This window comes from Culex pipiens, chromosome 1, assembly GCF_016801865.2.
Source record: "Culex pipiens pallens isolate TS chromosome 1, TS_CPP_V2, whole genome shotgun sequence".
In the NCBI taxonomy this organism is placed as follows: Eukaryota; Metazoa; Arthropoda; class Insecta; order Diptera; family Culicidae; genus Culex; species Culex pipiens.
This window is the reverse complement of record NC_068937.1, coordinates 136,305,790-136,318,567: the sequence shown is the minus strand read 5'-3', so window position 1 is coordinate 136,318,567 and position 12,778 is coordinate 136,305,790. Positions and strand designations below refer to the sequence as shown.

Genomic DNA, 12,778 nt, shown 5'->3' with positions numbered 1-12,778 from the left:
AGCTTTTTTGAATGAAACCATTTTCCTCCACGATTCTACGGAGAGCAGGAAAAGCAACAATGATAACGAACACACACACACACACCGCAATCAGCCCCAACAAGTATGGCCATCACCGAAGGGGGGAGAAGGTTGCTCGGGTTGGTTGTGCAAAAGAGTGAGCGGGACAGCCGACTCATCACCGAACAAAGAGGAAAAGGCCTTTGTCGGTGGTGGCTGGGGAGGGAAATTTTTGGAGCTTTTCCAAGGGGGGACTCAAACTTCTGAAATTGTCTCACAAGAGAGACGTTAGAGTCTCTCTCTCTCACGCACTTTTATCCTGGAGAAAATTTGCTCCTGTTGATGTAATGTTGATGGGATTGCTTCTCCCCTTTTTAATTATGATGGCAACACGTGTGCGAGGTGGAGATTTTTGTTATACTTGTTGTTGTTTGTTTGTTTGTTGTTTATTTATTTGTTTTTTTTTTTTGCTGAAAACACAGCCAAAATTAAGGGTTGAACTCCCTTCAAAATGGTAGACAGTATTTAATACATACCATTTAAATTGTGTTTTCATAAAAAACAATTAATGCATGCTTTTTTTTTTTTTTTTTTATTTATTATAGAGATTTTACACCATTGTGCATTCGTCTCTTTAAGGTGGATAGTAGAAGAGGAAAGTTTACAAAGTTTTTGATCACTTGTCTGGCTATATTTCAATAATTGATACCATGCCTTTTTTCTAACGATTTCTGTCTTAGTTTCAAATATTTACGGGCAAATTTGGATCTTAAATTATCAAGTTCTTTGCTTTTTTCTTCGTCCTCTTCCTTCGAGGATTTAACCGTTAACTCATAACACTTATTGTAATAATATTTTGCTTGTATGGCATCTTCGTCTTCTTCATCTGTTGTTTCTTCTTCAGCAATCTCTCTTCGTTTTGTTCTTAAGTCGTAATCCGCGTCCAAATATGCTTGCAAGCGCTTCCGGGATTTGCGAGTGTGCTTAGAAAGCACGGTCTCGAATCCATCGTTAGATTCTTCGGCAATTTCACTTGTTTCCATTGCATTTTGGTCTGGTTTACTGTTGTTGCTTTTTCTGCTGCTGCTGCTGCTGCTGCTTGGCTCAGGTTCAGTCGGTGGTTTACTGCTTTTTTGGTTCACCTTTTTGCTCGAATCCCCACATTTTTTGTTCTTTGCTTTGAGTTTGCAAAGTGATTTTTTGCCTATAATCGTCACTGCTGCAGCAGCGTTGTTTACAGTGATTGATTTCGGCGTTGGCTGTTTCAGCAACATCCGCAAGGTCCGAACTCCATTTGGGATCCCTGGGAAGAAGTTAATCCAGCGGTCGTTGGTGATGGTTAAAATTTCGCCGTATTTACTCATCACTTTGGCTACGTCATCATTGCTTATGCCTAGAGGTAGGTCAAGCACACGAACTTCCGTAGCGTTGTTGTCCAGGTAAATCGGGATTTTGCAACCCTGATATACCAGAGGTTTGTCGATGATGGACGAGGCCATTGCTGAGTCGGCGAACTGCAACACGGCTATTTTTCTTCTATTGCATAATTGCAATGCTCGCAAGTTTTCTTGGTTTACTTGAAGGTCTGCGAGAAATTTTTTTACAAGCTTTGGGCTTGGTTGGTTTTGGAGTTGACAAAAATCCAGAACCACACTGTTTTTGTCTACGGTGCACATTTTAAAAAAAGCGGCGACGCGCACACAAACTGCGGACTGGCGTTGAGAATGCGACTTGTAAGGTCGGCGGTTACTTTGCAACTGAATGCATGCTTTTGAAGGGACTGAAAAATTTATTGACAGATGGAGAAATATTGATATCGAAAAGATCGACAGCCAGAGAGTCCACTGTAATATTGCAGACAACTTGTTACTTTTGCAATGCTATGAAACTTGTTTAAAGCTTCTTACTATTTTAATATCACTTATCTGAAATCTAATGAAAAGTTTGAAATAGCATCTAGGTACTTCCTACAGAAATCTTCCGATTTTATCCTGTTTGCAAAAAAAAAAAAAAAAACAATGATGAAATGATTTTTTTTTTAATTAACGTGGGTTGAAAATGTGTACAAAGAAAGGGAAACTCTTTCGAGGGAATCGTGCTACATTGTTGATGTGGTTCTTAACTTTGAACATCTACCGAAATGACAGGATTTGCTCTAGAAAGGTAACCTTTCAACGAAGTAACCTAAAGATGACCCCAACACAACCGTTGAAACAAAATCAGATTTCATTGAGGAATTACAAAACTGTTTAAAATCACTTTGACTCAATGTCACCCTCACTGACGGTGTTCTATTCACATCTATTCACAGAACGAAGAGATTAGCAAAGACAAATCCTACAATCCATGAGATAATTTTTGTCCTGTCTGATGTTTTTTTGGGTTAATTAAAAAGGAACTGACTCAGTTTTTTTTTAATTTATTTTCTAAAATCAATCTTGCATCGATACTTTTATTTATATTCAATAACATTTTCTTGTTTTATTTTCTGATTTTTTTAAACAAACAAGAAATTTGAAAAATAAAATCTAGATCAATTTCAAAACATTTGATTGCCACCCCCCTTTAAAACCGACCCGAAAAATAAGGGAGCAAAAAAATTGTTTTTAAAACTTCAAAATTTCAGTGAAAATTTTTCAAAGTGTTTACAATCATTTTAGCATGTTTGAGTTTAATAAAAAAAAATGAATCTTTGAAAATTTTCGAAGCACAGTACCGCAAAAACTTTTTTTCGCTAAAATCTTTGTTTTCGTCAACTCTTACATTTTTTGAAAACTGATGATTGCAAAACAAGTGAAAAAGTGTAAAATGCATATTATAAAACACTTTTTTCATTCAAATTTTGTAAGCATGGCTTGTTATTTCAATTTTCATACTACTTTTTCAATTTTTTTTTAGGATGATGTTTTAGTCAAGAAAAACAGATAATCAGCATATAATTCAAATTCGCATTAAAAAAAATTCAAATTGAAAGTTATGTTGAGTAAGTAAAGCAAGTAAATAGAACTTTGCTAAAATATTAAGTTCCTTTATCAAATCGTGCTCTTTTGATAGCAGCTCTAGAAAAAAAGGTTGGCTTGAAAAAATAAGGTTTTTATCATTCTGCATATTTTTTTTAAGTAGACATTCTCTTATTTAAAAAAAAAAATGCATGCCTATTATGTTATGTTTTTTTTTCGAAAATAATCCAAAAAATTACCGTCTTCCACCAATTTACAAGAATGCATCTTTTTACCAACACCAACACACCCACAAAACAACCCAAACTAAAACACCAAAAGCATTCCACCACACAAGACTCCCTCATTACAACTCCCTCGTCGAGGCCTTGTGGTGGCCACCCCATACTACACAAGGGGGTGTTTTGAGAGAGCTTCTCTTCTCTGAGCGACTTCTCTCTCTCGCTCTCTCCGCTCTGGTGGGGAATCCTGCTGGTGGAGCTTTGCTGGCACGCACACACAACTCCACGGCCGCTGATGGCTTTCAAAGTTTCAGTCCGAGACGAGAATCCCTGGCGATAAGCAGCAGCAGCAGCAGACAGAAGCAGCTCCTTCGCGCAGAGCCGCCGGCAACTCTGCTTCTTTTTTTTTGCCCTGTTTCGGTGGCAAATATACTTGAAACGCAACAGTCGGTAGTGCAACTATTTGAAACAATTTTGGAAACATTTGAGGAGTTTTTTTTTCTGGAGGAGGCAGCTCATCTTTGCAGCAAAGTCTGGGGGCGCCTAAATTGGGCAGCTTCATCATCGCAACGCTAATTGTACCAATTTTGGATCTATTGGAACCTATTTTGGGCCTGGTCGGCACCTTGGATGTAAGCGAGTTTGGGCACGGTGCAAAAATGGTTTAAAACTGTGGAAACGTGTAAATTTTGGTGGTTTGGAGCGCACCATGGTCAACTCCCTCCTACAGATTGACAACGATCTGTTGGATTAACCCCGGTTGAGATGTGAACGAGTGACGAAGAAATTGTTGTTTTATTTTTAGTTTGATTATGATTTCCGTGAAAACCCTAGGATCCACCCTAGTGCAGTACTTAACCCAACTTTAACAAATCTAGCTGTAGTGAAGAGAGAAAAATTAATAAAAATCTGTGATACGTCTATGAAATCATATGACAATAATTACGTGTGCAGTAGAGTGAATCAAAAAGTGTGTTTAGTGTGTAAAAGTTAGCTAGCCAAGAAGCCAAATAAAGAAAAGAAGAAAAAAGTTCAATTATCAAAACCCCATTATCGCAAGAAAGGAAAATTTTCCGCGCGCTCATCCAGCCCCAAACGTGATTCTGTCCGCCATTTTGAAAACGTAAGGATTTTTCACGGAACCAGTCAGCCAGCAAGCAGAACCTCGCGCTCTCCTGTTCTCTCTCGTGGTGGCGTTCTACCATCACCACCCCGTGGGGTTCGGAATTCCGAGCATAGAAAGAAGAAAACCCAAAAGTTTTGCCACAATGCACGGCAGGACCTCAAACCACCACCACCAGGATGGTGGCCACGATGGCCGCAGCCCGAACCGGCCCCAGCTATGGCGCCCCCAGACAACGACGACGACGATTACTAATGTTGCACAAACCAGAGCCAGGGATATCGTCCTAGTAGGATTAGCGATGGCACTCCTACTAGCCGCGAACGGTGAGTAGAATTTGGGGGTTGTTTTTTCGGGCATTTTTGGTAACACATTGAGGGTGCTAAATTTGGCAAATTATGATTATTTTAAAATCAGTTGACTACCATCAGTGGGGGTGACTATGGGTCAAAAAGGTGCAGTTGGTTATGTTTTACATGACCAATATGACAAAGAACTTTGTACAAAACTCTTAAAAGTAAATACATTTTTATTTATATTTTTTAATTCTTTGCCAACTTATTTAATCATAAATAATTAATTCTAATTTAATGTTTTCAAAAATTGGCACCTTTGTGGAAATAAATTGCCAAAAAACGAAAATATTGCCAAAACAAGTATGGTTCGGAAAACTCCGGGTGTGGCCAATCCTGTCAAAATGGTCATTTTCATTACCATTATCAAAAACCATGCATTTTGATACCCATATTGCCCCAATTTAAATGTCCTCCCGGTAGAACCTTTCCCAGGGCACTGGTCACTCCGGGTGTGGCCAATCCTGCCAAAATTGCCATTTTCATTACCAGTATCAAAAACCATGACCGAGCCACGTAGCCTAGTGGTAACACTTCCGCCTAGTAAGCGGTAGATCGGGGTTCAAATCCCGGCTCGGACCAACACAACTGGTGATCGTTTCTCTTCTAGATTCGATTGCTTAGTAAAGGGAAGGTAGTGTATCGTCACAAACTGGACCTTATCACGACACCTTAGGGAGGCGACCTATGGAATGTTAACGTTAACCTTAACATGTTAACATTAAGTTGAGAATGAAATTGCCACTGAATCCGCTTTGTAAATGCCGGCCCCGATACTCTTCAAGGGTGTTCCCCTCAGGAACTGGGAAAGATTTACTTTACTTATCAAAAACCATTCTAGATTATAAACCCTATCTCGCAACTATAGGGACAATTTTGGCTGTGGCATTTCCTATATTTAAAGTAAAAATATGTATGCAGTATTTTTTGTAGTGTCCTAGACTATGCCTCTACGCATTTTTTAAATTTTTTAAATGAAAATGGTGCCTTTATTTAGATGAAAATTAGAAAAACATGTAAAAAACTGAAAAAGTGACTGTAAAAACAATAAGAAAATTAGATAGGCAAAATGTAATGATAGGAGGTGGTAGAACAGGCCAAATACTACCAAAACAAACATAAACCAAAAAAGAAAAATACAAATTAAAATACTAAAAATAAAACAAGAAAAACATAAAACAAGAGAAGTGAAGTTTTTCAAGATGACCTCCTGAACACGGGAAAAATAAAAAAATCGAAAAAAAATTGGGCAGTAGAGGGTTTACTATGCCTCTACTCATTTGTTTTTACAAGTCAATTAAAAATGATAAAATTCCATAGAGAATATAAAAACGGCGAAAGGTACCGTAAACCGAGGTGACTTTGATAGGATTTCAATTTATTTTTGGAATATTTTCCAACAGGTAAGGTTTTTCTCAAGATTATTATTTTTAAAACATGTACTGGGGTAGGCCACACAAAGTCCATGCACTATTTTGGAAAAAAAAAGTTTTTTAATAGTGTTTAGAAAAAAAGCTACGTTAAAAATTCTTAGTTTAAATTCCGGGGTGACTTTGTTAGTTATAGTATTTCTTGTTAAAATCATATTTAAGATGTTCAAGCTTTATTTGTACGTTAAATGTACCATCAGTAGCTGATATAGATTTAAAGAAAAAAATCAATGTTTATATTTAGTTAACTAAGTTTATAAGCTTTTTAACAAAATACATTTAAATTTTAGGTAAAATTGTTAAAAAGTCGTAATTTTGCCTGATTTTTTTTAAACTCGTTTTGTGTATAAAATTATCGATTTATATTGTATTTTATACTGAATTCGAAGCACGAATCACAAGTTTTCACATTTTACATGAAATTTGTTCAACTGAAATTGCCTATAAATATGGAGATTTTTTTAAATTGTGTTTCAAAAACACATATATTTAATATTTATAAACTTATTTAACCTTCTCCTAATGGAAAATTGTCCAATGAATCCGAAAATGCATTCCGTTTAACGATTCAAATCATGTTCATTGAGAAAATCATGACACTTTGAGAAGTTTAAAATAATGACTTTCATCAACATTTTCTTAACTATAGTTAACTAACTTTTTAAACTTTTCAAAATTTTATGAAAAGTTCTTCTTGAGGTACTTTGAACACTTCTCTACCACGATCAGTATGATTCTAAACCATTCCGTACGTATTTAAATTGTACTCTTCATTTTGCGGAAAAATCTCGAACCTATCAAAGTCACCCCAGCTATCAAAGTCACCCCGTTTTAGGGTAACGATAGGAGGTGGTAGGAAAACCAAAATACAATCAGAAACAAATATAAACAAAACAAGATTAATGCAAGTAAAAATTAAAATGGAACAAGAAAAACATAAACCAATAGAAATAAAGTTTTTCTCAGAATGAATCTTGATGAAAAATGACCTCTTAAACACGAAAAAATGACCCTGGCTAATATGATTTGAAGATAAATCAAGTTCAAAACAGGTCTAGGGACATTAGACTGGCTTGTCGTTATATGGAAAATTTTAAAAATGATTAAAAATGAAATTTGTATGCGAAATACACAGCTAAAAAAGTAGTAATCCAGTTGCGTGTAAAATGCCTGGGTGTAAAATATATTTTGCATTATTTTATGAAATTCTGTGTAATATTACACCCTGAAATATGTAGCTCATCATTATGGGAAACCTACTTGACCGAAATGTCAAGCTCATATATACGTTTATCCTCTCTATTTTACATCGGTCTGATGGCCGAGCGGGCTAAGGCGCCAGTCCTCACTGATGGTGCTGGGTTTGAATCCCGTCAGTTGCAACTTTTTTTTTGTGTTTGCAAAAATTGTACATGCAGTGTGTAATATTAAGTGTTTATTTTGACGAAGGTGATGTGCATGCTTTTGCATGCGATTTTACCATCGGATTTTTTGCTGTGTATCTATTTTTTTAATTTGGTTTTTTGTAATTTTGGATTGAATTTTAAACCAACATTAAGCGTTAAAATGAAGAAAATTCCTAACAACTTTTCCGAAGAAAGTATGGTGCTATCTTGCTCCTATCAAAAGAAACAGCGTCCTCCAAACTGGTCTAAACGTGTTTTTTTTATCTAGAAAATCGGGTTTAAGACCAGTTTTCAGCACGCTGCATCTTTTGACAGGAGAGGAGTTTTAGATAATTTTCTCAGTTTTAATGTTGTTTTTTTTTAATTAAAAAAGAAGAATTTTTCATACAAATTCCCATACGAAATTAAAACGGAATGTTCAAATTGTGGACGCAACCAATCGCTCCCAACTTTTGAGGAGTTGTTTGGGAGCCTAAACTGCCCTTGAACGCATAAATGTCCCATTTGCAATTTCATCACTTTGGAGTAACTGATGCAGCTTGGTTCAAAAGCGAGTACCCTTTCAGAAAAAAAAACAATATTATCTAGTAGGTACTTTGTTCTACAAGGGAATCCAGTTGTGCGCTAATCTATCCCAATCCATGTACCTGTACAACAAGATCAACTGACGTTTAGATCATTAAAAATATGACTCATTTTACCTACACAGTAGTTTCTGCAGCTAATTCTATAATAAGGTGCTAAATCATTTAAGAACAGTCACGTGTTCATTCAGCAAGCCCAACTCCAAACCGGATCTGTTCCGTGTTTTATTTTTTATTCTTTGATCATCACAACGTGCTGCGCGACGAGGTACAGAAGATCTTCTCGACATCTCGTCATGCCGATGATCCGGCGATCGGGTAATCGTGTCAAGGACACGGAACCGACCTGTGCAAAGAGAACTTGACGAAGGCAATTTATTCTTCAACACTGCGTTGAGTCGGTGTTGTCAGTGCAAACTGTGCCGTTGAGGTGATCTGGACTGCGATGACGAGTCACTAATACTGCCAGGGTTGCACTTTGAAGGCTGTGCACGAAGTGTTGTCGCTCAGCCAAATTGGACGGCGTCCAGGAAGAACCTCGCATTCTCTGCGGTTTAATTCGCGATTCTTGCGTTTGGCGACTTTATGATTACATAAAAATGCATAAAATTCCGGCAAGCCGGTTCGGGTCGGCGCGAGTGACAGGCTAATTTGCATAAATTTCCAATTTAAACGCAGAGATCTATAATAACCAATCTCTCACTGCTGGCTGGCACTGTGGCCAAAGTTGGTTCGCAGCCGGCTGTAGCTGGCAGAGCGAGATTCAATCTCGTCCCGAAGTTGTAAACCTTTGAAATGGTACAAAACTTTACGCGCCGCAAAAGTTCTGCGCGCCCAAGCCAATCCCAACTGGTTTGCTGCGTGGAGCTCAGCGACCTGATTACGCAACTTACGGCCTGCTTGGCTTCGCGAGACCCCAACCCGGTATGACCGCATCGAGTTTTTCGCTTTCTTTCTTGCCATAGCTTTTTTTGTACGTCTCTAGACTTGGAGTGCAAGTAGGCGAGGTGGGTCCCCGCGGGTAAAAAGTGACAGTCAACGCGCGGTTTATGTCGCACACACTTTCTTTGGAGTTTGGAGCGCTTTTTGTTGCGTCTTTTTAGGGCAGAAAAAAGGGCGCGGAATGAAGCATTTTGCGTCATATCTCTCTCTCTCTCTCGGTGGGGGGTGTGACCAAGTGAATGGAGAAGCAATTTTAATTAAACTTTAGCAGCTGGAATGATACTTTTTTTTCGTTTTCACTCAAAGTTGAAATAAGATTACGAATTTCAAATGAAGGAGTGAACTTTATTTTTTTTCGTGGTCATTATTAAACCGAGTTTTTTTAGAAAATGAAAAAAAAAATAATTAAATAGTAAACTTGATTTAAAAATAGCACAAACAGCAAAAGCTTTTACTGAATTCAACTGACAAAATCAGCTGATTTTCTCGCCTAAGAAACAGTATACCAATTGTAAGCAAAACATTTTTTACACAATTCCTCTTGTTTTACATAACCATCCGCTGTGGTGTTGGATGGCATGACAGGTGTCAAACTTACATACTGATGAAGCTGGTTGGCGGGAAAAAAGTGAAACCACCAGAAGAAATGAATAAAACAAAACAGAAGAGGGCAAGCGCGATTACCGTGAGAACTTCAAACCGATATCAAAATGTGTGATGTGGCCACAATTGTTTTCGCACACGACGGCGGTATGCAATTTATGTCTTCGGAATGAATGAAAAACAGGGCTTCCAGCGATTATGTTGGTTACACAAGAGGAATGAGGACGTTATAACTTATAATTTGCAACCTTGAAAGTTAATCGTGATGGTTGATTGTGTAACTTTTATGCGTAGAACGGGCTTTGTATGCTAATTTGTTTGCTATTGTACAGATTAACTGATTTGCGAGTTAATTCTTTAGTTCTTGGTTCTAGGCAAACTTAAGAAGCAAGAAGATTTTTTTCTGAGAATAATGTGCGCTTTTAAATAAAATTAATGCGTATAATTAAAAAAAAACTGTGACCAGAGATTGAAACTCTAATTATAGATATCGAGTTATCAAGGAGGTATTAGACTATGAGAAACATACAAACTCGCCCTTTTTCGTGTTTGACAGTTTGCCAAACTCTCAAACTTGTTTGTAGCAAACTCGCAAACCAAGCAAAATTTATGCAAGCTGATGTTTCTGCAAACAAATGCAGGCAAACAGTCAAACTCTCAAACTGTCAAAAAGTTCGAGTATGTTGTTGAGTTTGTTTGTTTGCATGTCATAGTTTAATACCTCCTTCAGTCACCTTTTGTTGTAATTTTCTCTTTTCTCTACAGCAAAATGTTTTTTTTATTGTTTTAGAGTTGAGAACTAATGAAGGATGTTCAGATGAACAATTTTCAATATTGATAGTTGTGAAATTAAATAGAAAATGAGCAGTTCTCTAGGATTTCGGTCATTCGATTTTTTTTGTATTTTTTAATCCGACTGAAACTTTTTTGGTGCCTTCGGTATGCCCAAAGAAGCCATTTTGCATCATTAGTTTGTCCATATAATTTTCCATACAAATTTGGCAGCTGTCCATACAAAAATGATGTATGAAAATTCAAAAATCTGTATCTTTTGAAGGAATTTTTTGATCGATTTGGTGTCTTCGGCAAAGTTGTAGGTATGGATACGGACTACACTAGAAAAAAATAATACACGGTAAAAAAAATTTGGTGATTTTTTTATTTAACTTTTTGCCACTAAAACTTGATTTACAAAAAAACACTATTTTTATTTTTTTTTATTTTTTGATATGTTTTAGAGGACATAAAATGCCAACTTTTCAGAAATTTCCAGGTTGTGCAAAAAATCATTGACCGAGTTATGAATTTTTTAATCAATACTGATTTTTTTCAAAAAATCGAAATTATGGTCGTAAAAATTTTTCAACTTCATTTTTCGATGTAAAATTAAATTTGCAATCAAAAAGTACTTTAGTGAAATTTTGATAAAGTGCACCGTTTTCAAGTTATAGCCATATTTAAGTGACTTTTTTGAAAATAGTCGCAGTTTTTCATTTTTTAAAATTAGTGCACATGTTTGCCCAGTTTTGAAAAAAATATTTTTGAAAAGCTGAGAAAATTCTCTATATTTTGCTTATTCGGACTTTGTTGATACGACCTTTAGTTGCTGAGATATTGCAATGCAAAGGTTTAAAAACAGGAAAATTGATGATTTCTAAGTCTCACCCAAACAACCCACCATTTTCTATCGTCAATATCTTAGCAACTAATGGTCCGATTTTCAATGTTAATATATGAAACATTTGTGAAATTTTCCGATCTTTTCGAAAAAAATATTTTCAAAATTTTCAAATCAAGACTAACATTTCAAAAAGGCCAAACATTCAATATTACGCCCTTTTAAAATGTTAGTCTTGATTTGAAAATTTTGAAAATATTTTTTTCGAAAAGATCGGAAAATTTCACAATTGTTTCATATATTAACATTGAAAATCGGACCATTAGTTGCTGAGATATTGACGATAGAAAATGGTGGGTTGTTTGGGTGAAACTTAGAAAACATCAATTTTCCTGTTTTTAAACCTTTGCATTGCAATATCTCAGCAACTAAAGGTCGTATCAACAAAGTCCGAATAAGCAAAATGTAGAGAATTTTCTCAGCTTTTCAAAAATATTTTTTTCAAAACTGGGCAAACATGTGCACTAATTTTAAAAAATAAAAAACTGCGACTATTTTCAAAAAAGTCACTTAAATATGGCTATAACTTGAAAACGGTGCACTTTATCAAAATTTCACTAAAGTACTTTTTGATTGCAAATTTGATTTTACATCGAAAAATGAAGTTGAAAAATTTTACGACCAAAATTTCGATTTTTTGAAAAAATCAGTATTGATTAAAAAATTCATAACTCGGTCAATGATTTTTTGCACAACCTGGAAATTTCTGAAAAGTTGGCATTTTATGTCCTCTAAAACATATCAAAAAATAAAAAAAATTAAAAATAGTGTTTTTTTGTAAATCAAGTTTTAGTGATAAAAAGTTAAATAAAAAAATCACCAAATTTTTTTTACCGTGTATTATTTTTTTCCAGTGTAGTCCGTATCCATACCTACAACTTTGCCGAAGACACCAAATCGATCAAAAAATTCCTTCAAAAGATACAGATTTTTGAATTTTCATACATCATTTTTGTATGGACAGCTGCCAAATTTGTATGGAAAATTATATGGACAAACTAATGATGCAAAATGGCTTCTTTGGGCATACCGAAGGCACCAAAAAAGTTTCAGTCGGATTAAAAAATACAAAAATTAAAATTGAAGAAAAAAGACCGATTTCGTAGAGAATTGCTCAAGTTTCGCAAGAAGTATGTTGAAATCAAGCAAAAAAGTGGCAAAAACATAAAAAGTGACTTCCCCATACAAAATCATAAGGAATTGAGATGCACGAGTTTTTTTTCAATTGAACTCATAATCGGGATTAAGGCTATATGCTTCAGCCCTGTTATGGACGGTGGAAAGTCAAATTTGAAACACCCTAACGTAAAGCCTATCCTCAAATCAAAATCCAGATTAAGAGTTCAAGTGTCGTACGAAGCCAACGCACTAAACCCAGCTATTAAAGTGCGCCTAAACGAAACGCCCCACCATCAATTGAAAGCTTTGTGCTGTTTGGGGACGCTTTTGCTGCCACACAACTCACTAGACATACGATT

The 12,778-nt window shown here is 35.9% G+C and overlaps 1 protein-coding gene across 2 annotated transcripts in view; it reads left to right on the top strand.

Moving 5' to 3' along the window:
- The first annotated feature begins 3,525 nt into the window (after nucleotides 1-3,525).
- LOC120420745 (protein Skeletor, isoforms B/C) overlaps nucleotides 3,526-12,778 on the top strand; it is a 53,693-nt gene continuing 44,440 nt past the window's right edge. For both annotated transcript variants that reach the window (XM_039583842.2, XM_039583841.2), the window contains exon 1: nucleotides 3,526-4,630. In XM_039583842.2, coding sequence (XP_039439776.1) covers nucleotides 4,450-4,630 — 181 coding nt within the window. In that variant the 5' untranslated portion in view covers nucleotides 3,526-4,449. The remainder of the gene's footprint in view (nucleotides 4,631-12,778) is intronic.